We start from the raw sequence: 25,642 nt of genomic DNA, 5'->3' as shown, positions 1-25,642 counted from the left end.
ACTGCCAAGAATAACTGAATGAATAAGCAATTAAAATTTGGATGAACACATAACTGTTCCTACATTTATATATATGTATTAAAAAAAAAGAGAAAAGCTTTCTGCTCTGTAGACAGACACAGGCTAACTGGTTCCCTTGCATCCACGCATGCTACAGTGACTCTAGGGAAAAGAGTAGTTGGAAACGGCAGCACGACCAAAAGTCTTGTGACCATGTGCAAAAAACGTATGATCTTGGTGTCTTCAAAAGGTTTGCTTTGAAGACATGGATAAGGTCTGCAGTACAGTCAGCCTTCACAACAATTTTAGTGGATCAAAACACCAATAAAATGGGAATAAGATGGACTAAGTTTGTGATGGATCTGCTTTGAGTTTGCAATTGAATGGGGAATTGAACTGAATTAAAATAACAAAGAAAAGTAAATCTGCTTGTGTAATAATGTTAATATTTGTAATAAATCTGCAAAAAATTGCAAATCACAACTCCATACACAGAAAACTTCAGTTCAAGTAATACTGAATTGAATTGAAAAATAGGGACATACAAGCTGCAGGACGTGAATTTAACCTAAAAAGACATAGGCACACTGCAACCTTGCTTTTATATAGTAATATAACTAATTAGGAACCAGTTGAGTTGTTGTCTCCTGCTGCAAAGAGAGGCTCATGGATTAAGATTAGGATTGACTGCAACATCCTGGGAATCTGCATTTGGTCTTCAATGGAAAAACAAAAAGTACAGCAACCACCAATTTTTCCTAGTCGTAAGATAGTCAGTGTCTTACTTTTACTCCAGCTGGACTGAGCCATTATACAGACTGAGCAAATCAGATCCTCACTGAACATTAACATAGCAACGTGAGTAATGGTGACCTTTTCATCTCACTCTCTGAAACAATGCTTATGCTTTTAAATTAGGTTCAAATCCATGCCACGGGGAAGATCGGCTAAGAGAGGTGAAACGCAATATATAAATAAGTGAGCGAGAACAATTGTCTCCGGTAAATTACCTGGAACGTAACATGAAACCCAATCAAAGAACAGCATGTCATCAACTCACTCTGTGAAAACCCTTGTTTCCCCTGCTGTGTTGACATCAACTAGGAGTTAAATAAGTGGAACAAACCTGCTCTCCACCTGCATTCACACACTCACCACATTGTGCTGAATGAGTTGTCTTTTGTTTAATTATTATTTCCCAAGGACAGGGAGATTTCCACTTATTGCTCAACTCGGCTGATTGTCATCCCACAAAGATGAATAGTGAGCATTGTGCTTCTCTCCTATGAAGTGATCAGTGCCAGCACCCAGAAGTTTGACACCTCCCTGTGAAATGTTGTTTACATAAGAGCTTGGGTTTGATCCGAATGCTCATTCCAGAAGTATGCCATCTCTTTCATCTGACAAAATAACATGCATTCCGTCTGTGTACTCTGCTTCATTTCTTTACCCTTTCATCTCTTGACGGTTCACTCATGAGTTTGTTAACTCGGGGATGTCTGTCGATGGTGTTTGGCAGCAGAGCTAGAATAACAATGGTTGATATACCAAATACTCAGGCAGATAAAAGCTTTTCATACTTTTTAGATTGTGACGGTAGATAAGCAAATCATTTCTGTTTTTATTGCCCATGAAGTTTTATTAAAAGACTTGAAGAATGTCTATCTGCCTAGATCATGCTCGAGTTCGCTTTATGTTTGGGTTGTGCAAACACACAGGAACGCGTAAACAGAAATGAAAAGTGTTAATCAGTATTTTCATGAATTGCAGCCTGGATTTGTTCTGTTAAGATAAATGTTTACTGTAGTTACTTGTTTCCAGTTTTTGGAAGCATACAGTAGCATGAAAACGCATGCCAGTGGACGTGCTGATTCATTCTTGTGGTATGACAACAGCAAATGTTGTTGGTTAGGATGCCGCGGCGTGGGCGAGTGTGCTGCTACGCCAAACGTCTCACACCCGAAATTTCACCCCTACAAGGTTTTGCGAGTCTGTGTGTACATGTGCGCTGCTGTAAATGTGTACAAACTGTTCAGCTGCATGTGGGGACATGACTGTGTGTGCGTGTGTGTTTGTGTGTGACAGTGTCTCAGTGCTGCTGACGTTGAGTTTGTTTCTCCGGACTCCACTAAATGTTCCTTAGCTGCCTGTGTAAAGTGAACACACACACAAACAAACACACACAACCTGGCCTTCCTTGAGTTAGGGCACATGCCTGTGGCCTGTGTAAGTCTGTGGTTGGTGTAATGATGACAGGCTCACACACATACTCACAGATTCCAGGACCCCCACAAACATGACTTGGCTGAGCCTGCATGGTATATTGTGCTGCTGACAATGCTACCATTATTCTTAATTACTCTCAAGAATGGACGCTAAATTATTTAAATGGAGTGTGTCTCTCTGAAAGTCTGGCTGCCTCTTGGTCAATGTGCCTATCCTCAGCAGTGGTGGAACAAATACCCAGATCCTTTACTTCAGCAAAAATGGCAGCACCACAAAGTTACTATACCCTAATCATAGAAAATGTGAGTAGTGTAGTTAGTAGGTAGGATTATAAACACTGTTCTCGTTATGCTGGGAAAGTGGCTTCTGGCTCTGTTATACTATCTTACTATTATTAATTTCCATCAAAATGAGAGCTTTCTCGTGTTTTCTGATGTTTTTTTAAATACATAAAAAACTGTTTTCCAAAAGGTTGAGGTAAATCTAAATTAAAATTAAAGTAAATAACTAGAGCGAGCCACACAAATACCTTAGTGCAAGATTTGAGCCCATGGTTTTGTTTTTCCACCACTAATCTTCAATGACAGCCAGAGTAAACCTCACCTTGTCTTCTTTGGACAAACTTCAAGCTAATGTCTGTGGATGTAAACAGATGAAGAGGTTATCTGGCTCGGTCAGATATCAAGAGTGTCTTGTGCGTCTTTTGATCTGACAAGAGAATCAAACAAAAAGTATAGTAATTTCCTCACCATCTTCTAATCTAAACATGTCTAATTACAGGTACCAAGGTGTATTTGAGTGGATTCATAGCCTACATATTAGAGCACATCTATTGCGCAACAGCCAGGAAATGGGGTGTGCTGTGCAATTGGAGAGACTGAGAACTTTTTTTGTTGTTGTTGCATCACAGAAAAAGTGCTGTGGTGCACCTCATTTCATGAAGCCTTGTGTAGATTGAGTAAGATGAAATAATTAAAGGCTTTAACTTGGATAGCCAGCTATCTGCTCTGCTGCACATGAAGGCAGGAGCATCATAATTAGAAACTAGCCAACACCAAAGGTGTAGGTGGCAAACACATTCGTCAGGACACAGATACTTAGTTATTACCTCTTTGTAGGCATCATTTGATATGGTGGGTTGCCTTCATCTGATGATATAGCCTTGATTGACCATTCTCTGCTTTCATAGCAGGACCTGACGTGTTGAGGCTCCAGTAGTAACTCATTACAGTTGTATGTTTGTTGTAAGTCTTTTTGGGTCTGTGTATTTCTTCCTGTAACAACTGTGTTTAGTGATCCTGGGCCAGGTTAAGCACCGCAGACATCCTTCAAACAACTTTTGCTTTTCAGAAGGGGACAGTTGTTACTTTTCTGTGTACCAGCTACTATATGAAGACTAAATCATTTATTTTTTAACTTTTGCAAGAAACCTCTACAAATCCTACATAAAGCCTCCCCCCCCCTTTTTTTTTACTGCAGTAGATTCAAATATAAAAAAGAGGAATATAAAGACTGCGTTAAGATTATCACGTGACATTTAATAAAACAAATATATTCAAATTTTCAATAGATAACATTTCTTATAAAACTTTATATATAACACATTTACAATGCATGCAGCACCATGTCTTTATAATACTGGTGTTGACAGAATGTAATAGCTCATTTAAGTGCCACATCCAGGGAAATATGTACAATACAGTAATTTACTGCAATAACCGTGGCATGAAGTTCCATAAAAAGAGAAACAAAACAGCTCTGCCATTACCAATGACATGCATTGATCTTCCTAATACTTCTGAAATGTCACTTCCTAACTTCCGACTCCTCATCTGCTGAAAGGGAATTGATTCAGTCCATCTTGCACTCTTGTATCCCTCTGGGTGTATCACTTTTCCAGGAATCATGTCTACCCTTTCGGCTGATGTGTTTTTGTCAACAACTTTGGCAGGAAAGAAAGTCTTAGGTGTCTGTGTGCATGTGTGTGTGCGTGTGTGTCAGCATCTCTTGTGTATGCAAGTGTTTGTCAGTGTCTGTGACTGAGTTGTGGGTTTTGCTGGGCGTGTGAATGTGCAGGTTTCTCTTTCTGTGTGCGTCCACTCGTTCATGTCAGCGTCTCTGACAGGTGTGTAGGTTCCGGGCTGCAGTCCTGCTGACAGTGTGATCTCGCTCTCCTTTCTCTGGTCGGCAGGCCAGCCCTTCGCCGCAGTCACAACGCTGGAACAGCTCCAAGCCATGGTTGCCTTTCCTGCGGTGGCGCGTACACACCTGGCCCTCTGTCAGAACAGGCTTACAAATGCGAGACCAGAAGTGTCTGGCACAGCAAAGACCCTCGGAGCAGTCTGCAGATCTCAGGCAGGCATCCCCCTCTTGGCCTGAAGATGAGGGGGGGAGAGAACAAAGCGAAAATATGTTACATGGAACAGACCTCCCTGAAAACTTCCTACTGCTGCTACTTGAACCCAACAGATAAGACCAGTGATTTTTAACAGCACACTTACCTTTGACAGCATGAGGCTGGTTGCTATGGGCAGTGGGAGGCTTCTTGGCTCGATGCTCCATGGTACTGTTGTGTGTGTGCCAGCCAGTTGTGAGGGCTACATCTGCGACATCTAAGTCATTTGCCTGGCAAACACCTGAAAAGGTAAAAGAGGAAAATAAATAACTGCATTAAGGGTTTGCAATTAATACTACAGAAAAAAGCCCTTAGTTAATTAAGATATAAATAATAAGTAAAAAGTGAAATTAAAAACAAAAATACAGATACAAGATGACTAAAAGAAAACCAAAAGTCATTACTGATTTGAAATGAGCTCACCGTTGCTGCAGCGGTTTCCTGCACAGCACATCGAGTCCCTTGCGCAACGCTTTCGGTTCTTACGGCAGGGTAGGCAGACGCCTCGAGCATCGTTGCAGAATTCCTCACCTCCGCACTCTTCATCATCCGTGCAAACATTTGAGGTCTATATATGATTAAAAACAAAAATATTATTTCAGGAAGTATATTGCTATGATTTCTGTGACAACGTATACAAGCGAACCACTATTGTGGTGCACAGACTTGACTTTTACGCACGGCTGAGTTAATTACCTGCAAGGTGTCTGCGGGTAATTTGTGTCCCATGCTACCAGAAGGTGATGTTCGAGGACTCGGACTGACACTATCGGTATCTTTAACAATCGGGGCGCCGGGCAGGTTTTTGATCGCGTTGGAGTTCGTCAGGACTGTGCCCGCGTAAACGTCCCCAAGGTATCCAAACAGCGTGAGATACACAGCCAAGAAGCCGCGGACTGAAGGCATCTTCATGATTCCTTTCTTAAATTCTCCGGCAAACACACGATAAGAATGTTCCTTTTGTTTTGAGAAGAAGAGTGACAAAGTCCAAAACGGCCTTGAATCCAGAATCCTAAAGTTTCCAGAGAGTTTCGGAACGATGTTTGAAGGTCTCCTGACTCGCAGTCCTGGGGTGATCTCTCTTTATACATGTGGACCTGTTTGTCTTCCCGCCCCTCGCTGTGCACTACAAAGGCGGAGGGGTGGAATTTCAAACAGAGACCCACTGTACGGAAATGGCCATCTCTGCTCCCTGCACAGGACAACGTTTCAGTGTTTGTGATGATAATGACCTGCAAAGTCTGTCTGAATACCCATCACACAGTGTCGTACACGGGAAATAACCCCACCACCACCAGTCAGTACTTACTCTATCCAGTCAGTATAAAATAAATAAATAAAAACATAAAAAATACAGATGACAAATAATGTTTTCTTTAATATTTTTTCGATGTGTTTTAAAAATATTACTCATAAATTCATCACTCTTTGTTTAAACAATCACTCAACAACATTTGACAAAATAAAAAAATATATTTTAAACACATAAATCACACATCGGGAAGAGTTTTTTTCTCCATTTTATTGATCACTTATTTTAATTTTCGCAATTACTGTGAAGTTATCAAAATAGGCGGGTAGTATATTTTTCAAACTATTATAGGTATACTTTTAGAAAATAAAAACAATGACGTTTTTCTAAATGTGTAGCACATTTGATTTGCTGTTGACAACTTACCTGCGCATCTTTGTAGAAGCCGTTTGCTTATTCCAGTTTCTATGACATCCTTTGGCTGCCCTTTGGCTGTGTGAATACAGCGATTGAAGTTACTTAAGTCGATTAACTACTTCATTTGATCCCTCTGATTGCAAAGGGGGCAATTATCCCCCAACGTGTGCTTGATTACACCAGTTGCGGACATCAATGTGTAGGATATGCAGACCATTAAGGGGTGTGAAAACTTTGCCGAATTAATGGACTTCCGTGGAGAGGCCTTTCAGGGTTGACTGGCACTTTGAGATTAAAGGGGACTCTGATCTACCCTGCTCTTTGACCCTTTAGGCTCCACCACTTCTAGAAGGAGAAATGTATTTGAGAATATTCAAATTAAGTCTCAATGTTGTTTTTCCACGTGAATCTGCTGATAACCCCACGTCGCAGTAGACTTGTCTCCGTGTTTGTCCTTAAGTTGTTATCTCTCGTCCCTTTCCTGAGAGACGTGAGCTCTTATGATTTATTTATTCACCTTAAACCTTTAGTGACACTGATTTCAAAACTTTTTGCACTCTGTGTGTGAATAGTCAGTTTTCGCTGTGCAAGAAGAGCTCCCTTCAGATGCTGAAGTGCGTAATAAAAAACAAGAACTTAAGTTTCTCCTTGTAGATATTTTAGCACTTGGACGTCATCTGCTGGTCACGGAGCCTTTATCCGAAGTTTGAGTGTGAGAATGTGTCTGCGTATGTAGAATAAGCGATGCGCCATAGACACCTGACAAACACACTAGCACTTTGCGCATTTGAATTGCTGCATATCTTTTGAAGTAGAGCTTTTATCTCCACTTTACTGAATGTCAGTACTGGTAAGGTGAGCTCCTTTGATGCACTTTGATCCCCTTTGATCTTACAGAAGTGTCACCCTGTTGTTATGGCTGAAGCCATTTCGCTGTGCCCCAAACAGATTTGTTGTGCGAACAACACGGAGGCCAGAAAAGCTGAATCATCCGCACTTACCACTAAGTGGATGACATTAAACTCTTGGAGTGATTATTAGATATCTGGGAACTTTAAGCGGTTCACATGAGGCTGAGGCACTTGCGTGAAGGGACGTTTTAGTCTTACCATTAGCTCCCCCTTGTGGCAACTAGAGCGAACTCTGCACAGCACAAGTTTGAAAGAACACAGCACACACGACTCAAAAGTATTGTTTTTACTCTATAATTTTAAAAATCGTACACGTGGCACTCTGCAAAATAACTTACAGCAGAAAAATAACAACACAAGGCAAATATCAGGTAACTTTGCAGAAGGCAGTCAATAAAAACTGAAAACCAGTGGTTTGGTAAGATATGACATACATAAGGCTTTGTGAAAACATACCGCCCCACCCTCCCCCGACACAGTAAAACACTTATGGTTTAGAATTAAGATTTCTTCTTGTGTTTAGTTCTCCATCAATAGATTCATATAATATGTATGTTTGGCTTCCTGGGGTGAATGCACATAGGAGAATTTTGCCTTCAGAACTTTCTGCCTAGAAAGGCTTTGCAATACATGTTTAATATCATCAAAAGGATGAATTTTAACTGTTTCTTCAAGCTTTACCACATAGATTTGCTGCCTAGACACAAGCAAACAATGACCGTAAACTACAACGGATAAGAAAGCTTTTGAAAGGCAAACTTCTCCTGCTAGTGGGGTGAAATGTGACTTGAGCTTTTGAGCCAAACAGTGAAAAGAGAATTTGAATCGTGATGAGATATGATTAATGCTGACATTCTGTCAAAGACTGTCAACAGTGATAAAAATATTTCCATATTTGTATTGGCAAAATATTCATAACTGCAAATCATTCTTGCCGTCTCTAAAAGCTCAAATTTACTGACTGAAACAAGTGATGGATGGTCTTTCTGAGCCATGGTTAATGCTCACTGGTGTTTTGTATCAGGCCAGTAGTGATTGACTTCAAAGGATCACATTAGATATGTGGAGAAAAGCATGTCATTGCAGCTATATCAGGTAGGATAGCTTTTAATCATTTTAAATGTTCCCGTGACATAAATCAAAGGCGTAAGCAGGAAATTTATTTCATATATTTTGTCAGCCATCAAATGACTAGAAATTCTTTGTGGTGATTAATGTATTTATTAGATATAAGAAAGGATGAAAAGCAGCCATCTAAGAGGACACATACGTTTTTGAGGTGTATATGTGTTCATGCAGCATCGAAAAGGTCTTGTGATGTAAATTTTATATGCCATTGACTTAAGGCACTTACATTCCTTTTGACTTCATGTTCTGATTTTTGGACGCAAGAGGTGACGAGCTGGGCGAGAGATCATGGTGATCAAAGTTGAGATTTCACAAAATATAACCTTATTTATTTAGCTTCTTTTTGCCTCTAGGAGACACGTCAAGATTCCCACACGATTATGTTAAGTCAAGATAGTCTTATGATAATGCAAATGTGGTAAATCTGAGTTCCAAATAAACAGAAGGATGATTTTTTTTTTCCATGGCTGAACTCAAACTGGTGAAACCTGTTTAAAAACCTCGACAATACCACAAGTGATAAATCATCGATCAAGTTCACAAATTTATACAAGTCTCCAATTTTCTCTAAAGAATGCTGTCAAGTACGTTACAAAGTAATCAAGCACAAAAGAAATCACAATACAAAAACAAAGAACCAGTACTGTCATCTCAACATCGCTTATTATAATTTATCAACAGCACCAAAGACATCAAAACCATGTTCACAGTTATGTCAGTACTATACAGGAGAGGACATCCGGTTTGGGTGGATTCAAGAAGTGACTGAAAAACAAACTGAAGATGGATGTAGGCAGAGAAGCATTCGTATGCATGATTTTTTTTAAAGCCTATTATAGAACAGAAAAGTGTGACCTCGACTTAAGCTTAAAATGAGCTATAACTGTGGATTTTCTCAGTTAATGGTCTTAAGTGCATAAGGACACATTGCTTCATGGAAATACTAGCTGACATTTCACGTGTGCCGGTGTGTGATTCATTAAAATTTTAAGGAGGGCACTTTAAGAGTCACATCTCTTTCCACTGAATGCACTGTGTTTGTGCTTTTCAAGGTAGATTAATCTCACATAAATTGTACTAAGTATTTGATTTCAGCCCGGTAACGTTCATGTGTGACAACAGATCTCGTAAATTCAAATACTATGTACCATTCATATTGTGTTTTTTCAATAAGAAGAAAAATCTGTGACATTCAGATTAGTCGTGAGCACTTGGTACCAGTTGCACTTGCCATCTGTAGTGTGTAGATGTCTACAAAGCATTACAGATTGCAGAAAGCAGCTGCATGTTGATAACCAGGGACCAACTGCAGTATCATCATATCCCCTCCCAGAGTCCACCAAATATTTCACTAACTATAGCGGAAAAATGAATCTATAAAAAAAGAAAAACCAATAACCATCCCCTTCCTCTTTTGAGCGGTTGTCAACATATAGTTCCTTTTTCTAGTCGTCGAAGCAAAACTTCGACAAACTTTAAAACATTCATCCATCCATTAAGCATCTCTTCATGATACATGGGAAAACCTGGCTCCGTTATCAGCCTCTGTTGTATTTGTGTGTGTATGTGTGTGTTTGTATCCCTGCACTTTCTTTGCCTTTTAGACCCAAGTGTAAAACAACACCGGAGAAGTGCTACAGCAGTCCCGTTATAAATGCTTGATCCAGAGCCACAGTGAAATAAAGGCATATCGGTGACCCAGAGGGTTTGCCATCCAACTATTAATCTTCTTTTCCATATCTTCTCTTTCATTTTTAATGCAGTTTTGTTTTTTACAACACAGCCATGTCCTCCATTAATGACCTCCAAACCATTAAAAGCCAACAAAAGAAGAGTTTCTTCTGGTTTCAAGAGAAGAGAAGGACTTCAAAAATCAACGTCCCAGCCGGAGTTGTCATCAGGAGGTGGGTCTTCATTGTCCTCTGGGAAGCTGTCAAAATTACTTGTGTCAACTGCTGATGTGACCTGGTAGAAACACAAAATAATCTTTCACATAAAGAATAAGCAACAACTGAGTGGCTATAAAACAAAACAAAACGGGCACAGCGTGCACTTACATTAGGGATAATAGGTGGTGTCAGTGTCCCCTTCTTCAAACCTTCCCAGTTAAAGCCCTCAAACCATCTAAAAGAAAAAATAGCATTACTTCATCATTGTGCAGTGAGCAAATTAATACAAATGTCTGGACTGAGTAATGCGTTTTCTCACTTGTGCTTTTGGATGTCTTTGACACCGTTTTTCAAGTTTCCCAGTCTTTCAGAAGGATTATCCCTGAAGTAGAAAAAATAATGTATGATTCAGCACGCAGACCACTTAAATGAATTACTATGTATAAATGTCTACAGGCACAAACACTTACCTGCATAGCTTTTTGATTAGGTTGGCAGCATTTTTGGTAATTTTCTTTGGAAACTCAATCATGTCGATTCCTCTCAAGATGATGTTGTAGGTTTTCATAGGATCAGGGCCAGAGAATGGAGGACTACACAACAGAGGCCAACATATTACTTTGAAGTAAAACGTGCTTAAGTGTGGACAATTATGTAATCTGTATAAATTGTGCAATGAGCTGACACATTTTAATTTTCACCAGGTGACTCAACATTTCCAAAAAGTTTTGCACGTATTACCGCAAAAACTTCATAAACAAGTTTGTTAAGGACAAGCCCGGGCCTGTGAGTACCTGCCAGTTAAGAGCTCAAACATAAGGATTCCTAGAGACCAGTAGTCAGCTGAGATGTCGTGGCCCTTGTTCAGAATGATCTCTGGTGCTACATACTCTGGTGTCCCACAGAAGGTCCACGTTTTCTTCCCAAACCCAATCTTCTTGGCAAAGCCAAAGTCCACCTAAAGAAAACAACGATTTTGTTGTCAGATTGTAATAATCAGGCAAAGAAAAATTTGACTTAAAATCCTTCTCGTGGTATTTTGGTTCCTATCAGATCATGTTCACTCTTATGCATACTAATGGTGGAATGAAAATGGTGGAAATAGTGGCATTGGTGGGTTTGGAGCTGAGCTGAGTAGCTGCTGGCTGCTCTGCCAAAAGAGACAAGCTGGTTTCTCCATGATGAGAAAAGGGAATGTTGGTGTACCTCAAAAAACAAAACCTAGCATAGCCTTAGTTATACTTCTCTTCACACTGTGATTACTCTTGTATTTAAAGCCATTGTGTGGCAGTATTCAAAATGATTTTTGACATTTCACATACATCAGAGAAAGATGGCATTTGTCTTTTCTTGCATCATCTCTCAAAAACACACAAACATCCAAGTTAGAGGTTTCTGTGTTTCCATGTTGATCTCTTACCAGTTTGGCATAACCCCTGTGGTCCAATATAAGGTTCTCTGGTTTAAGGTCTCTGTAGATAATGCCTTTGGAATGCAGGTAAGCAAAAGCCTCAACTACACAGGCTGTGTAAAACCTGGTGGTCGAGTCCTCAAATGAACCCCTGTAAACACAGCAGGACAAAAGAAGATGAAAATTGTAACTTACATCAAATAGTAAAATGTGATACACTTCCTATAATGTAGCTATAAAATCACTAGATATGTTGGTCAAAGCGGGACTCAAATATCATTTTACCAGAATTAACTTAACTGCCACACCTTTCTTTGCCATATAATTGTGTGTGTGTGACATTAATCCTTTATGAGTTTACCGATCTCTAAGAATGGTCCACAGTTCTCCGCCTAAACATGCTTCCATCAACATGTAGAGGTATTTGCTGTCCTTGAAGGTTCTGTACAGTCTGAAAACACACAGAAGTGTTTGTTATGACAAACTGCTGTAAAATTCATAACCACACAATTATTATTTGGCAGAAAAAAAAAGCAATGAATTCATCTTCTTAACCAAATATCCTATAATCTATTTTGAACACATGATAATACTGAAATAAAGCAGTCTGTTGTTGGCCAGGGATTTCCTTTGATATAATTCAGTATTTAAACCGTTTGTTAAAATATACATAAATAATTTTAGTAAACCACAATAAACGGTGTACAGCAAAACACTCCCACAGTGTTTAATTGGATTCAAGTGAGGGGACAAACCTCTCCAAACAAAGTGTTTTTTAAATTGTCATGTTGCTAAACGTCTCCCGGGCCACGCATCTCAAGCCTGTGAGTTATCTTGTCATTCAGTATTCCAGCACACAAATTAGCATTCGTCTCTATTAAAACCTTCCTGAACTGTTTGTATCGCCTTATCAGCGCTCTCCCACCTTCATGTTTTATAGCCAGTACCAGGGTGCTCCTGGCCACAAGCACACCAATGAAGCTGGACCGAAATTGGCATAAATAAATGTATTTCATCCAACTAAAGATTGCCCTGCCAGTGTTTGTCATGCTCCTTTTCATGTTTTAACTGTGCAGTCTTGTGCCACATCATCAGAAAAATGACTTCTGAAACACTTCCACAGATAGTCTCTGTGCCAAGTCAGAAGTACTTAATAGAAAGCAAATTGTGCGTGCCCTCATTATTCAAGGGTGACTATTGAACCATCTGTTATTGGTAGTACAGTTTCCCTAAATCTCCTAACTACTGCTGCAGCTGTGTTTTGTTAGCCTGCTGATGCTTGTATCACCCATCTTTATTCTTGTTCAGGCAGTTCTTTATTATTGTTAAGCCACGCCATATTACATACAAACCAAGCCAAAATGAGAAAGCCGTGATGATGACAGGCTCTTTTTGTGGCCACGTTCATTAAATAAGTCTTAATAGGGAATGTCATTTTTAATAACTCTTACTTTGATCACCAGAATTAAACATTTAGTAAGATAAGCAAACTTTATTGAGCATTTGAAGGAAGCTAATGTTAAGAAGCTACCTAACAATGAAGTCCGAGTGGGCCTCTTGCATGATGAGCTTTTCTGAGCGAATGTGCTCTTGCTGTCTCGTGTCGACGATGTGCCGCTTCTTGAGGATTTTCATGGCAAATGTTTTGTTCTCATCACTCTTGAGCTGAACCTGCAGTGATAGGGAAAGAGAGAGATTCAAATAGCAACGTGTGCAGCTTGTCAGACAAGTCCAGAATATTGATGTTAATGTCACACTGCAGCGCTTCATACCAGCTCAACGCGTCCAAAGCCACCAACCCCCAGAGTGTCGATGATGTTAAAGTCAGCTAGGTTTAGATTGAAGAAAAACGCATTCTCTGCTTCATACCTGTGGGGCCAGGAAAAAGGGGAGGAAAGAACGAAGGGGAACAGGATTAGAGATGAGATGAAGGATGAAAGAAAACATAATCCACTTTCAACAACCTGAGACAAAATATCCGTCTCTCCTTGAGCTCATTTGTTTGCAAATCTTAGAGGATTTAACTCATAGTAATCTATCAAGGATGTTGTTGAGGATGTGGAGTATAAATATGAGCACATGAACAGGATGTTTTTGAGTTTAGTCTTCTGGCAAATTACTTTGACCTCTCTTTGATCACAGACTAACTGTCCCCAGCTTGTCCCCATTCTTTATAGGAAAGAACAAAGATGGGACATCCGTGACACAGGCTACTCACTACTCAGTTGGCTCAGAAGACATGCCTTGGCTCTGCCACTGAACTCCACAACATGCCAGCATGCTGGCAGTAGAGATTGTTTCCACGTGTCCACCCCTTATCCCCAGATGCCCCGTGTCTTCTTTGGTTATTGTTTGATCCAGACAGAGTTTCATCAGCTCAGTTTCTGGATCAGTGGGCTTAGGACAGATCCAAGCCTGGATAGGCCTTTCTGGGTCACTCATAACAGACTATCGCCTCGACGTCAGGCCTCTTCTCTCTCAAAAATATTTCAGCTGTATGTTTATGTAGACAGCGTCTTATCAAAAAACACCTCCACAGAAGACGTGTTTAGATAAGTCAGCAGCCTTCTTTCGCAGAGCTGCAGGGATTAAGATTATTTACAAAAATGTAGGTTAAACACTTTCAGAAAAAACTGTTCCAGGTTTGAATGTAATCAGTAAAATGTGAAATTATGTTTGCTTTATGCCATTCTAGCTTATCTGGCTATTCCAAGTGTTAAAAAACCAACCTAACTGTACTTGTTTCAGATCAGTTACACTGGAAACCTTTTCCCTAAGCTACGCAGCAGTGGACACTTTGGTGGCACGTGTTGGCAGGTTACTGAGCACGATGTTTCTCAGAAACACATCAGGTTACCAGGACACTCATGGTTTATTTGTGTATATGTATACACTATCACTATCATGGGAGATTTGCAGGTTATCCTTTCATCTTTTCTCCCCGACCCTGACCTGGATGCAGGCCCAGAAAAACTCCAAATCCTAAAATAAGTGCTGCTTAAGAAAAGGAGACAAGTAACCAAGATTACATGTTTAGTGTGTGTGGTGCAGTATTGTTAACCCTTTAAAGCCTGAAATAGAAAATAATTGCAGGAAAATTACAAATTTTTCAAAATTAAAGAGTTTATTGAACCATCTGACAAATTTGTTTGAAAAATTATTACATTTTAATTTCAGTATATGAATTTTAATTTGTATTGTAGTTGCTTTTTTATCTGGCTTTTTGAAAAATTGCTTAAAAATGTACAATTTATTTAGGTTTTTCAGGTGGGGGGGGATCACTCTGATGATATAGATGTCTCAAAAACCCACAAAAAACTGCACGCATCAAATATGACACACTAGGATGTGTCTGGGTGCAGTTAATTAAGGAGTGTTTTGCAAATTCTGTCAAGATATAGAAGAAATGAGAGTAAGGATATAATTTTACGCTTTAGAATTTTACACTTGCTAAAACGGTTGACTAGTAATAGAAACATACAACCAGCAGATGGCAGTGTTGCTTCATTATAAGGAGTCAGTATCAAAGCGCTGACGAACAAAAACTGTGCTATTCACAGCCGAAGCACAAAACGAGCCCCTTTTCTATTAGATAAGCAATGAAAGAATAAATGTCTCTTCTATTCTCTACAGATGATGAACATTTCTTCAAGCGGGTAACAATACAAAACCATTAAGCTACTTTGCAATGTAATGAATAATTTTGTCACAGGCAAAACACAATGTCTCAATCAAGGACACACAGTCTCTGTAGGAATCAATGAATGGTGGAGATATTCACTAAAGCAGCGACACACAATACAGTTTTTTCAGATAAGCAGAAAACTACACTGTCGCTATAACTGAGCCATGATATGCTGGAAACTGGAATATGATACCAGAGAGAAGATCCAGTGAGACTGAAACCATACATCCACCTTAAATAGATGTCTAAACCATGACCTTGAATAAAAGTGAACACAGAGAGCTTAGCAGCATCTGACACAGTTTCCTGGACAGCATATGCATTATGAGGTTGCAATAAGATGTTACTTATAACTGCTAACATGAAAATCCATTACAAGCTCAGCATTACAAAGTGTTCCTATGCAGGTCAAGTAGCACCCCAGTGGGTGATAATCTGTATCACTGAACGAATGAGGTCATAAAAATGATGCAATCCCCGTGTGTCTAAAGTGTGTGTCAGTATTTGTGTGGGAGTGTGTGTACGATTATCCTCATTTACTTTGCCCCAGTTCTTCTTCATCAGACTGACTCAGGGGAGCAGAAAGAGGAGAAGAAAGCACTTCTGACCTTAAACCAGACTTAAATGTCACTTTTATTTATGGGTGATTCCTGTTTATTGAACATCTACACTCCCAAAAGACACAGGACCCACTGAGTCATAGTGGGTCATATTTTCTCATAGATTTTTAGTTATTCAGGGTTTTTTCACCAGAAGGGCCCAAATTGCTGATTAAAGGTAAGTGAAAATAGCTGCTTGAAAGGGCAATTAGAACATTTTAATAGCAAAGAGTGGGGAATAAAACTGGTGCATTTAAATGACGAATATAATTTTAACGACAAGAAGCAGAAGATTATTTTTAGATGATTTTATTCCTTTAAAAATAAAGGGTAATTTCAGATTTCTCTATAAGACATTTTCTGTTAAGTCTGCATCGCTGGAGAAAATCAGCTTTTTTCTTTTACTTTGTCTTATCTTTAAATTCTCCCCTCACCTCAGAATACATAAAAGTTTTTATGAATGCAGTAGCAGTGTGCAGAATGTAGCATCTCCTTCTCAGAGAAACAAGGCCTTGATCAAAAACAATGTGTGCATATACAGTAGCATGTGACAGGGAGCTAGTCTTTGAAGAAAAGACCTGTCAGCCCCGCAGAGAGCAGCTGTAATTTCCTGTACAGCAACAGCACTACTGAAATATGCTTATCCACTGTGACCAATTAGAGACAGTTTCCATCTCAGAGGGATCCTGACTCAGGCTTTCCTCAACAAGAAGCAAACGTGCTCTGCTGAGTGGGGAGTGCCAGCAAGAGACAACACAGCACGCAGCAGGGAAAGCTGCCCTAATCAGGGTGATGAGACAGATTTGAGAGAGCAGAGAAGGTGAGTGGGTCTAATTTGAGTTAAAGTTCTGGCTCGATGATAAAGTTATAAACATTTGTCATGCAAAAGTACAACTTGTTACTCCTTTGCATAAAATCTAACTTGCTTAAGGAATCTTTTAAGCTGTCTGCAAGTCACACTGTGTGACATAGACCTAATTAACTCGGGTACCTTATCTAGGTGATAGAATGATAATGTAGAACACTGTAATTCTCTCCTATCTTTTTATTTTGCCACACAAGATGCCGTACCCTTCATGGTGGGTCATTGTAAAGGCTTGGATCGTAAAACCAAGGCTTCTGCTAATACAACACAACAATATTTTGTTGATCATCATTTCATGCTGACAGCCACTGGATATTATGTTATCATATTATCATAGATCTACTGGCAGGCCAAACAATCATCAGTGGAGCCATAAAGTAGATCTGGCCAGGGCCGAAAGCCAGAGGTAGGGCACTATACGCCCCCTGTTATACCCATCGGTTTCTTGTTGCCTCTTTCCAACCCGGGTGGTATGTTTTGCTCTTGACTGCTCTGCTGATAACATGCCACTGACTTGCAAAAGATCACTGGCACTCTCAGCTAGAAATCCACAGCACCGGGCAGACGTCTAGTCTGTTTTGTCACCCTCTTGTTCTCTCTGTCTCTCTAAATCTATCTACATATGGGATAAGCTGTTCCTGCTCTCTGGCTCCCTGTAAACTGTCATTACTGGGTTCTTGTTTCTACTCACCTTGACTCTCAACATAGCGCTGAATCAGTGGGGTATCAGATTATGCCAAGAGATGGCTAAAAGAACCTCTAGATTCCCACCTCAATGCCAAAGTGCCTTCTATAGAGCCATTCTCTTATTCCCATAGTGAAGATAAAGTACATATTAATTCCTCCAGAAATAGAGGTGAAGGTTATAGCACATGCTTTCTGTTTCCCACAGAGTGTTGCATTATTATATAACAGAAGTAACGGCATGAAGCATTAACAGCCGGCCAGCATGTCTTTTTGCAAAACACTGCAGGCGCTAGGCAGTCACATTGAGTATAAATGATTTTTTTCTTTGTCTTACTTGGCTTTGGCATCAGCATCCTCATGGCCTTTGCTGGATACATCCTCCAAACTCCCAATCAGGTGCTTGAATGAACTGAAACACAGACAGTAACAGTTAAAACAGCACCTGGTGAAGAATTTTTGACACTGTTTTGCTTGAAAATCTACAGACAATGCAGGTCTAAGTAACAGAGCATAAGTGTAAGGAACAAAGATACATATATTCTGATTCGTTCTATGAGAATATATGAATCTGTTACTGTTAGCTTATGTTACAGGGAACAAAGCACCTTATATCTGTATAAGAAGCTGGCACACAGTATGACCAATCTGCCATACACACTCCCAGTTAGTATTAAATATTCATCAGTCTGCTTTTAGAGACAAGCCTCTAAAAATCGCAGACGAGGAGACAGATGAGAAGACACATCTACCCCAAAGAGGTGTAAAACAGTGTGATAGCAGATGGTGGGTGAGAGAGATTTTTGAGACAAAAGTAGACGCTTTGCATGAATATTTAGAGAATAAATAAAAAATTTAAAATGCACTGTGTTGAGTGATAAAGAAATCATTTGATATTATGCAAGGTAAAACTCCTCCCATGACAATATTTTATATCTTTTTCAGTACTAAATAAATCCGTTATGTGATTTAGGTGATAGAAGCAGAGCAACAACATATTTTTATTCCTCTGTATTTCTAATTATGATAAGAAGAAAAGTGCAAATTCTGAAAGTTAAAGAATAAGTTAGAGCATATTAGATGGATCTACAGAACAATAAGCTTCACAGCATAATAACTTGCTGAAATAAAATCCTCCAAATTTCTTGAGAGGTTTGGTACATGAAAAATAACTCCCGTGTTTCGCCTCATTTCTCCCTGAAGTATGGGTTTCTATGCAAAATAACGATTCCAAACATCCTGGAAGAACAACTAGCTGACACTTTTCAAGCAGGGCTCATCAAGCTGTCAGCTAGAAGATGCACTGCATCTGGTGTTTTCTCCTGTTGAGACCATAATGCCTGCTAGCTAGGGCTGTTTCTGAGCTGAGCTTTTCTCTAAATTTTTTGCTGCTTACAGTGTCTATTGGACTGAGCCAGTAAATCCCTGCTGCTTCTTTTTTTTATTCTCTCTCGCTTTCCCACGGCTCCTGTAATTATCCTTATTTTACCTCTTAGCGTGCACACTGTTTGATTTCTAAGCGTCATACATGCACGGCTATCAAGAAAATAAACAGAAGGGCACAGAATACCAAAAGATTCAAAAACAAATATTCTGCACCAAAACCAGCCTGATTGAGGGACACAAACGCACACACTGAACCACTTTTGTTGTGGGCCGTGGCAGCATTAGCTGCTTGCATGAAAGGCAGCAGTAATCACCTGCACTGGATGACTCACTCACTATCCCCTCTGCTAGCTTTGAGGATGGCCCATTTGTGCCTGCTGTGTTCCCTAAGGCAACAGGGAGCCCCTTGGAAAGCTGATACCATTTCCTCTCCCCACACAGCCTGTCTCTTTTTAATGCAAGAGACAGCGATGCTACTAGACAGGCTGTTTCCTTACAAAGTAAGCGGTTATGAACTTTTTCAGATATACAATAGCTTAATCTTATTATTAAACATTATAAACACTGTAATTAAATGTCAAATTGCATTATTGCAACTGGGGGAAAATAGCAAATGTTTGAGCTCAGACAAACATAGTTGTGCTGTGGGGTGATTAGGTAAAAATCAGTGGAGAAAATAGCAGCTGTTAGTCATTCCTGCATCTAGCATATATTTAAATTCTTGGATTCTGGACACGTTACACCTGATTTTCCAGCATAACTGAACAAAGCAAATGCAAATAAGTTAATTTCTTTGTTCTGTGTGTGGAAAATATTTACATGACAATCAAGCTGAGCCCTGAACATAGAAACTGAACAGGCTTAGATGATGGCGTGATTACATTTTTGTAACTTTTATCATCTCTAAAATTTAATGTAGAGCAGAACTATTTAACATCGGCTGACATGCAGTGCCTGTAGAGACTAAAATCGTACATTTTGGATTGCAGTGTAATGCAATAAAACAAGAAAGGAAGACTCATGAAGTTAGCAATCTTAAGCAATAACATTTGTATTACAGAATACAAATGCTTGCATTATGTAATACCAGCTAACATAAACTGGTCATACCAAACCAAATATGGCTGCAACAGCACACCCTCTGAATATATTAAAGTTTGTAAATGTATAATTTAATGTTTGTCGTTTAAATCCACCTTTTAAGCTCTAAAATATAAAAGAGATACCAATTAGGCTGACTCATGACCTAGTATAGGACCTTTTTACACATTTATTGAATTTATTGAATTTTGGAAAGCCTTGATGTTTTGAGCCAAACACCAACTAAATGTGTCGTGGCCACTTGTAAAGGTTGATACGCCAATTAACTTGAGTCATGACCCAATACACAACCTCTTTCTCAAATTTATTGAATTGTGCATAATGCACCAGAAACACAACCATAAATGTTGATGACGATGTCAGCCGCTTACGGTTACGTCAATTGGCACTGCAAAGATTCATTGCAATCTAAAGTCTAAATCAGTGGTTCTTAACCTTGTTGGAGGTACCGAACCCCACCAGCTTCATATGCGCATTCACTGAACCCCTCTTTACTGAAAATAAAATGTGATTTTTTTACTGGTGCACAAAATGAGCTATGCATGTCATGGTGGAGGCTCTGCCAAACCCCTGAGACCGACTCACTGAACCCCTAGGGTTCGATCGAACCCAGGTTAAGAACCACTGGTCTAAATCAAGCGTACGTCTGCCGTGGTCACTCACAAATGAGGAGAAGTGGCCTCAGATTGATGTTTCAGCAAAATCAAAATTTGTAGGTTTGTTTCATTGCTGCTTCCATTTTTTTATGTAAATGAGTACAGACGGTGTAGAAAAGTCACTAGTTCCCTTGAGGATTGATTTTATTGATACTCACTCTCGATCGATGACTAGACAGGTGACTGCGCCCGCAGCAATGACACTGGCTGTCCTGATGTCCTCCCTGGAGAAAATGAACACACAACACAATCAGGCACAACTTCAAAACTAAAACTTTGATCAAATCCTAAAAAAGTGTGTTGCAGTTATAAAATAATATTTTCATTCATTTTAAAGACCATATCATGGAGGTGATTGAAATCTGTCATATCACTTCATATGCAAACTTGACACATAATAAAAATACATTAAATTCACTGTCAGGAAACATATCACTGCAGAATTTGCATTACTCTTTATCATATTTGACATCAAGCTCATCTTCCTCTGATGACAGTCCTTCTTCGGACGAGTCACCCCAGTCGCACGAATCCTCTGAGTCCGTATCCCAAGACTCCATCCTTTACTGTGAAAATTCTTTTCCACACAGAGCCCCACAGGGATTAGCTCTAAATCTGAACCAGTGCACTGCCCAGGGCACCCCCCTAACAAAGGACACCTGTGTAGTAATTCTGTAAAAGTTTCCAATTTGAGGATAGTGTTATCCACTTCAGTACAAACTAAAAAATGTAAACCAGATGAAAAATTCTTCGGGTGGTTTCCCATAAGCAGATTAGTTCAAACTGTATCCATAAGTAAAAAAAGTAATAAAATAAAATAGAAAGAAGATTTGAAGATTTGGTTATAAGATTGTTATAATATCCCAGAAGGGAGCAAATCAAAAGCCAAAAACTGTCTACTTTCTAGATTTAAAAAGAGTCGATTCATTTTAGCTGGGGCACTAACAGAAGCTAGCCTGGGACAAACACTGTCTGTGCCTGGTCTGAACTCAAAGACATATGGCAACCTATTTCAATGAAGTGAGGTGACAATTCCTCCTCGTGCCATGTGAACTCCCACTGCTGCCTTCCCTCGTCCAAACACACACATCCACAACCCCCCCTCGCCCAACACACATGCTCACGCACATGTTCACACACACTCTGCCTCGCTCTTGCTGCTGACCCGTCTGAATAAAGGTCACAGCTGGTGGAAGAACAAAAAAACACTGAAAGGTGAGGACTACAGAGGAGAAGGGAGGCTAGGGATATATTAACAGACGAGAACTGAGGCTCTCAAGCTAGCTGTGTTACAGAATTTCATTCACCTCTGTTAAGCTCCAAGGACCTCCATCCATGCTCTTAATGCAATACCCTGGCCAACACTTCTCCACCTGTTCTCCTGCTTGCCCCCAACACTTTTCAAAACAATTGACATAGACATACTTGCAGTATTAGCAAGCAGTTTAATGGGTAAAAGAATAGTGGTCTGTAACTCAAACCGCCAATGATTTGAAAACCTTGAAAGTATAATTATTTTCTTCTTCTTCTTCTGTCTGCTCCCTTTAAGGGGTCACCACAGTGGATCATCTGCCACCTCCCCCTATCCCTAGCATCCTCTTCTATCACACCAACCCTCTGCATGTCCTCCTTCATCACATCCATGTATTTCCTGTTTTCTTCCTGCTTGGCACCTCCATATTCAACGAACTTTGTCCATTATATCCAACTTTGTCTTTAAAACATTTGATCTTTCTGTCATAGTGCTACAAAGATTGATGCTAATATTAAACATGACCAAAGTTTCAAATAATGAGGTCAGCGTCTGTGCAAGTAGTCCCTGTGAGCAAGCTCCAGCTTCAAACTTGTCTAAACACAGTTTCTGAACATGTATCCTTAGTATGGCTTTCTCAGTGCTCTCTGCTCTACCTTAGAACACAAAAGCCCCACCCACCTAGTGTTCAAACCTTCTGTTTGAGAAGACGAGCCAATCACAAGCAGTTTAACAAGAGCATGAGCAAAAATGAAGAGAAACCTAAGTGGATGAAGTCAAGGTAAGATAAATGAGGTCAACTCATTAGAATTACACACAATTCAGCAGTTATAACGAGCAACTGTACACAATGTTTTACAAAGGCTTGTCTCATAAAAGGAAGTGTACAATGTATGCGTCATTCACTAACCATGGTGATACAACGAAACAACATAACGCCACGGGCTATATTAAAAAAAAGTGTTTATGTAAGCATGAATCATCCTTCAGAGACCTCAAGGGTTTCATATTAGACGAAGCATTTTACACCTGTCCCCTGCTGCTCGACTATAGCTGAGGAAAACAACTTTGTGCGCCATGGTAGTGATACTGGCAATGTTCTATTTGAAACACAATCCCTAAACAATATCTGTCAGTGTGATTCACACTGCTGAGCCTAAGCTGAGCCTAAGCCAAAGATGGCTCAGTACTTGTTAATTGTGGCACAAGAAGAAATGCACTGGAAAGCAGCCACACACACACATTTCCACAAGTAGTGTCACACTAAAAGCAGCTGCATGCTGTGTCTGGAATGTCCTTTGGACTTACACAAGAGCCTGTGGTGTTGATTTCCAGTAGACAGTTGAAATGAACATGGTAATTGGACAGTGATCTGGTGTCCTGGGAAAGGGGTTATGAAAATAATTTATGGTTGGAGGCATAGAGTGGGGCAGTAGCTATGGGCAGGGTGGGGGAGAATAAAAGCCAGGTTAAGACTGGGTCAAGAATTAGAGGTGACTGTGGAGGATGCAGGCACTGGTTTGTGCTTAACCCTGCAACACCAAATGTTCCAAGTAAGACCTCTACAACATCAGTGTGTGTGTGTTTCTTTTAGTGAAAAACCTGAATAAATGTTTAAACAATAAATTGCACAAAAATACATGTAGTAAAAATGACTTAAATTAAAAGTCATACATGCAGAATAAAATTTAATGCCTTCTCTAAAAGAAAAAAAAAACACTGTCAGAATGTTCAATAAACACTCCAGATTCATAAAATGAGAATTTTGTGACAATTATTTAATGGTTCAGGCTTTAATTTCTGTGGCTGAGGTATTTTTTGAGATATATTTATATATATCTATTTTAATTCAATTCAATTTTATTTTATTTATACAGTGCCAAATCAGTCGCCTCAAGGCGCTTTATATTGTGCAGTACATCCTACAATAATAGATACAGAGAAAAACCCAGCAATCATATGACCCCCTATGAGCGACATATTTTAAACTAATATATATATATATATATATATATATATATATATATATATATATATATATATATGTGTGTGTGTGTGTGTGTGTGTGTGTGTGTGTGTCTATTAAAGTTAAAAAATAGATTTTATTCGAATAATAAAAAGTCTCACTGAGATTAAAGTAGCAACTTCTTTTGCAGAGGAGTCAGGCAGAACAAGTGGCAGGCCAAATACAGCATCTATTTATCCACATACCTCTAATCTGGGGAGAGCAATCTAAGCAGAGATACCTAGACCTCTCTCTCCCCTGCCACCACCTCCAGTTTTTCAGGGGTGTTCCCTGGTGGGTGTGGTCCTGGGGCTTTGACATGCATGAAACACATCACCTTGGAGGCATCCAGGAGGCATCCCAGCCAGGTGCCTAAACCACTTCAGTTGGTTCTTTTGATGTGAAAAGTGTCTCTACCCGAAAGATCAAGCTTGTCACCCTGGAGCAAGTTCCAAAGGGTGTCTGCCAATTATATTGTTAAATCTTATTCTTTTGGTCACCTCCTGCAGTCCATAGTCATAAGTGAGGGGAGGAACGTGGATTGATAAATAAATTGTCAGCCTTTCCTTTGCGCTCAGCTCCCTCTTTACCACAACAGCTGTCTGTACCGATTTAAATTAAAAAGAAACACAAAATCACACAAATACCTGTATCAGTGGTCAGACAGAACATTGTGAATAAATCGAAACATATACATATGAATGTGTCTGCTTCCAAATCAACAACAAATACTGGGCAGAACAAATGCCTGGTTGTATGCCGGGTGTCTCTTTTGATGACTTAAAAATGCTAAATTTAACCTGGATTAAGAAAAAGTTGTAAGTCACTTGCATCTTAAAACATAGTGTGTGTGAAACTCCAAAAGCAATTTTCATTATTCAACACTAAATGAGTCCCACAGTATCTGTGCAGCTACAGTACTTCCCATTAAGTACAAATTGCATAACAAAGACTATACCTACTTTCAATGCATGCCACAACTTTTACATTCATGAATATATTTTCCTAGTATTCCAGGACGCTGCTCCTCAGTTATTGAAATCAAAATATTTCTCTGAAACACTTCCTTATTGGTGCATGAATTGTCTCCTTTGAAGTTATATTTCAGTCATGGGCTACAGTATTCTGTTATTAAAAAAAAAACACGGACCACACACCCCATGTTTGATTATTTTAACAAAGATAATGTGGGAAGTCTCAGATGTCTGAGCTTGCCATAAACACACTCAGAGCTTGTGTTTCTCATACAGAGCATTTATTTTTGAGGCCTGTGCAAAAATAAACCTTTTGTGGTTGGCCTTCTATTTATTATTTCACACTGTCAAATCTCTGCTTGGACACACAGTTTGCCAGACTGGCACATTCTTAAATATTTAGTCATTTTGTTGTCAGTGCAGTGCCGTGCAGGGATCCAGCAGCAACTGAGTGCTTCCTTACCTACACCCAGAACAAAATCTGTGGCCTGTGGGAAATAACAAAAGAAGCAGTACTATTTTTTTTTCTTCGTATCTGCACTGCTACACAACAAAGGGATTTTCCTCCCTAAAATAATGATTTAGAAATAAAAGCAACATGGGATTTGCTTTGATAAAGTGCTTCTGAAGCAGCAGCTACAAAAAAAGTATATAGTATAGTTACCAAAATGTGAAAAATTTGAGAGAACGTAGACAAAGCAATGTAAAATATTCAGAATTGTAGTTAATACTAAATGAATGATAGAAGCTAAAGCGGTGACTCGGGGGAAATCTATTAATAGAATGAGACTTGGAGTGAAGGGAAA

The 25,642-nt window shown here is 39.5% G+C and overlaps 2 protein-coding genes across 4 annotated transcripts in view; both read right to left on the bottom strand.

The window, feature by feature from the left end:
- Nucleotides 1-3,743: 3,743 nt before the first annotated feature.
- On the bottom strand, nucleotides 3,744-5,705 carry LOC101466985 (dickkopf-related protein 1). Its single transcript, XM_004551573.3, has 4 exons — nucleotides 5,318-5,705; nucleotides 5,045-5,189; nucleotides 4,728-4,862; nucleotides 3,744-4,601 (listed from the first exon to the last, which is right to left on the bottom strand). Exons 1-4 carry the CDS (start codon nucleotides 5,531-5,533, stop codon nucleotides 4,336-4,338), a joined length of 762 nt encoding a protein of 253 aa, XP_004551630.1. The 5' UTR covers nucleotides 5,534-5,705; the 3' UTR covers nucleotides 3,744-4,335.
- A 1,767-nt stretch (nucleotides 5,706-7,472) lies between these two features.
- Nucleotides 7,473-25,642, bottom strand: part of LOC101466538 (cGMP-dependent protein kinase 1) — a 100,916-nt gene continuing 82,746 nt past the window's right edge. For all 3 annotated transcript variants that reach the window (XM_004551572.4, XM_012919292.4, XM_004551571.5), the window contains exons 8-18: nucleotides 20,764-20,829; nucleotides 17,800-17,874; nucleotides 13,402-13,498; nucleotides 13,161-13,300; nucleotides 11,991-12,080; nucleotides 11,639-11,780; nucleotides 11,013-11,176; nucleotides 10,689-10,811; nucleotides 10,538-10,600; nucleotides 10,387-10,453; nucleotides 7,473-10,294 (exon numbers count right to left, since the gene is read on the bottom strand). In XM_004551572.4, the coding sequence (XP_004551629.2) occupies nucleotides 10,196-10,294; nucleotides 10,387-10,453; nucleotides 10,538-10,600; nucleotides 10,689-10,811; nucleotides 11,013-11,176; nucleotides 11,639-11,780; nucleotides 11,991-12,080; nucleotides 13,161-13,300; nucleotides 13,402-13,498; nucleotides 17,800-17,874; nucleotides 20,764-20,829 (1,126 nt within the window). In that variant the 3' untranslated portion in view covers nucleotides 7,473-10,195. The remainder of the gene's footprint in view (nucleotides 10,295-10,386; nucleotides 10,454-10,537; nucleotides 10,601-10,688; nucleotides 10,812-11,012; nucleotides 11,177-11,638; nucleotides 11,781-11,990; nucleotides 12,081-13,160; nucleotides 13,301-13,401; nucleotides 13,499-17,799; nucleotides 17,875-20,763; nucleotides 20,830-25,642) is intronic.

Source organism: Maylandia zebra, linkage group LG13 (genome assembly GCF_041146795.1).
Source record: "Maylandia zebra isolate NMK-2024a linkage group LG13, Mzebra_GT3a, whole genome shotgun sequence".
Taxonomy (NCBI): Eukaryota; Metazoa; Chordata; class Actinopteri; order Cichliformes; family Cichlidae; genus Maylandia; species Maylandia zebra.
The sequence above is the reverse complement of the archived record's forward strand: the minus strand, read 5'-3'. Positions and strand labels throughout refer to the sequence as shown.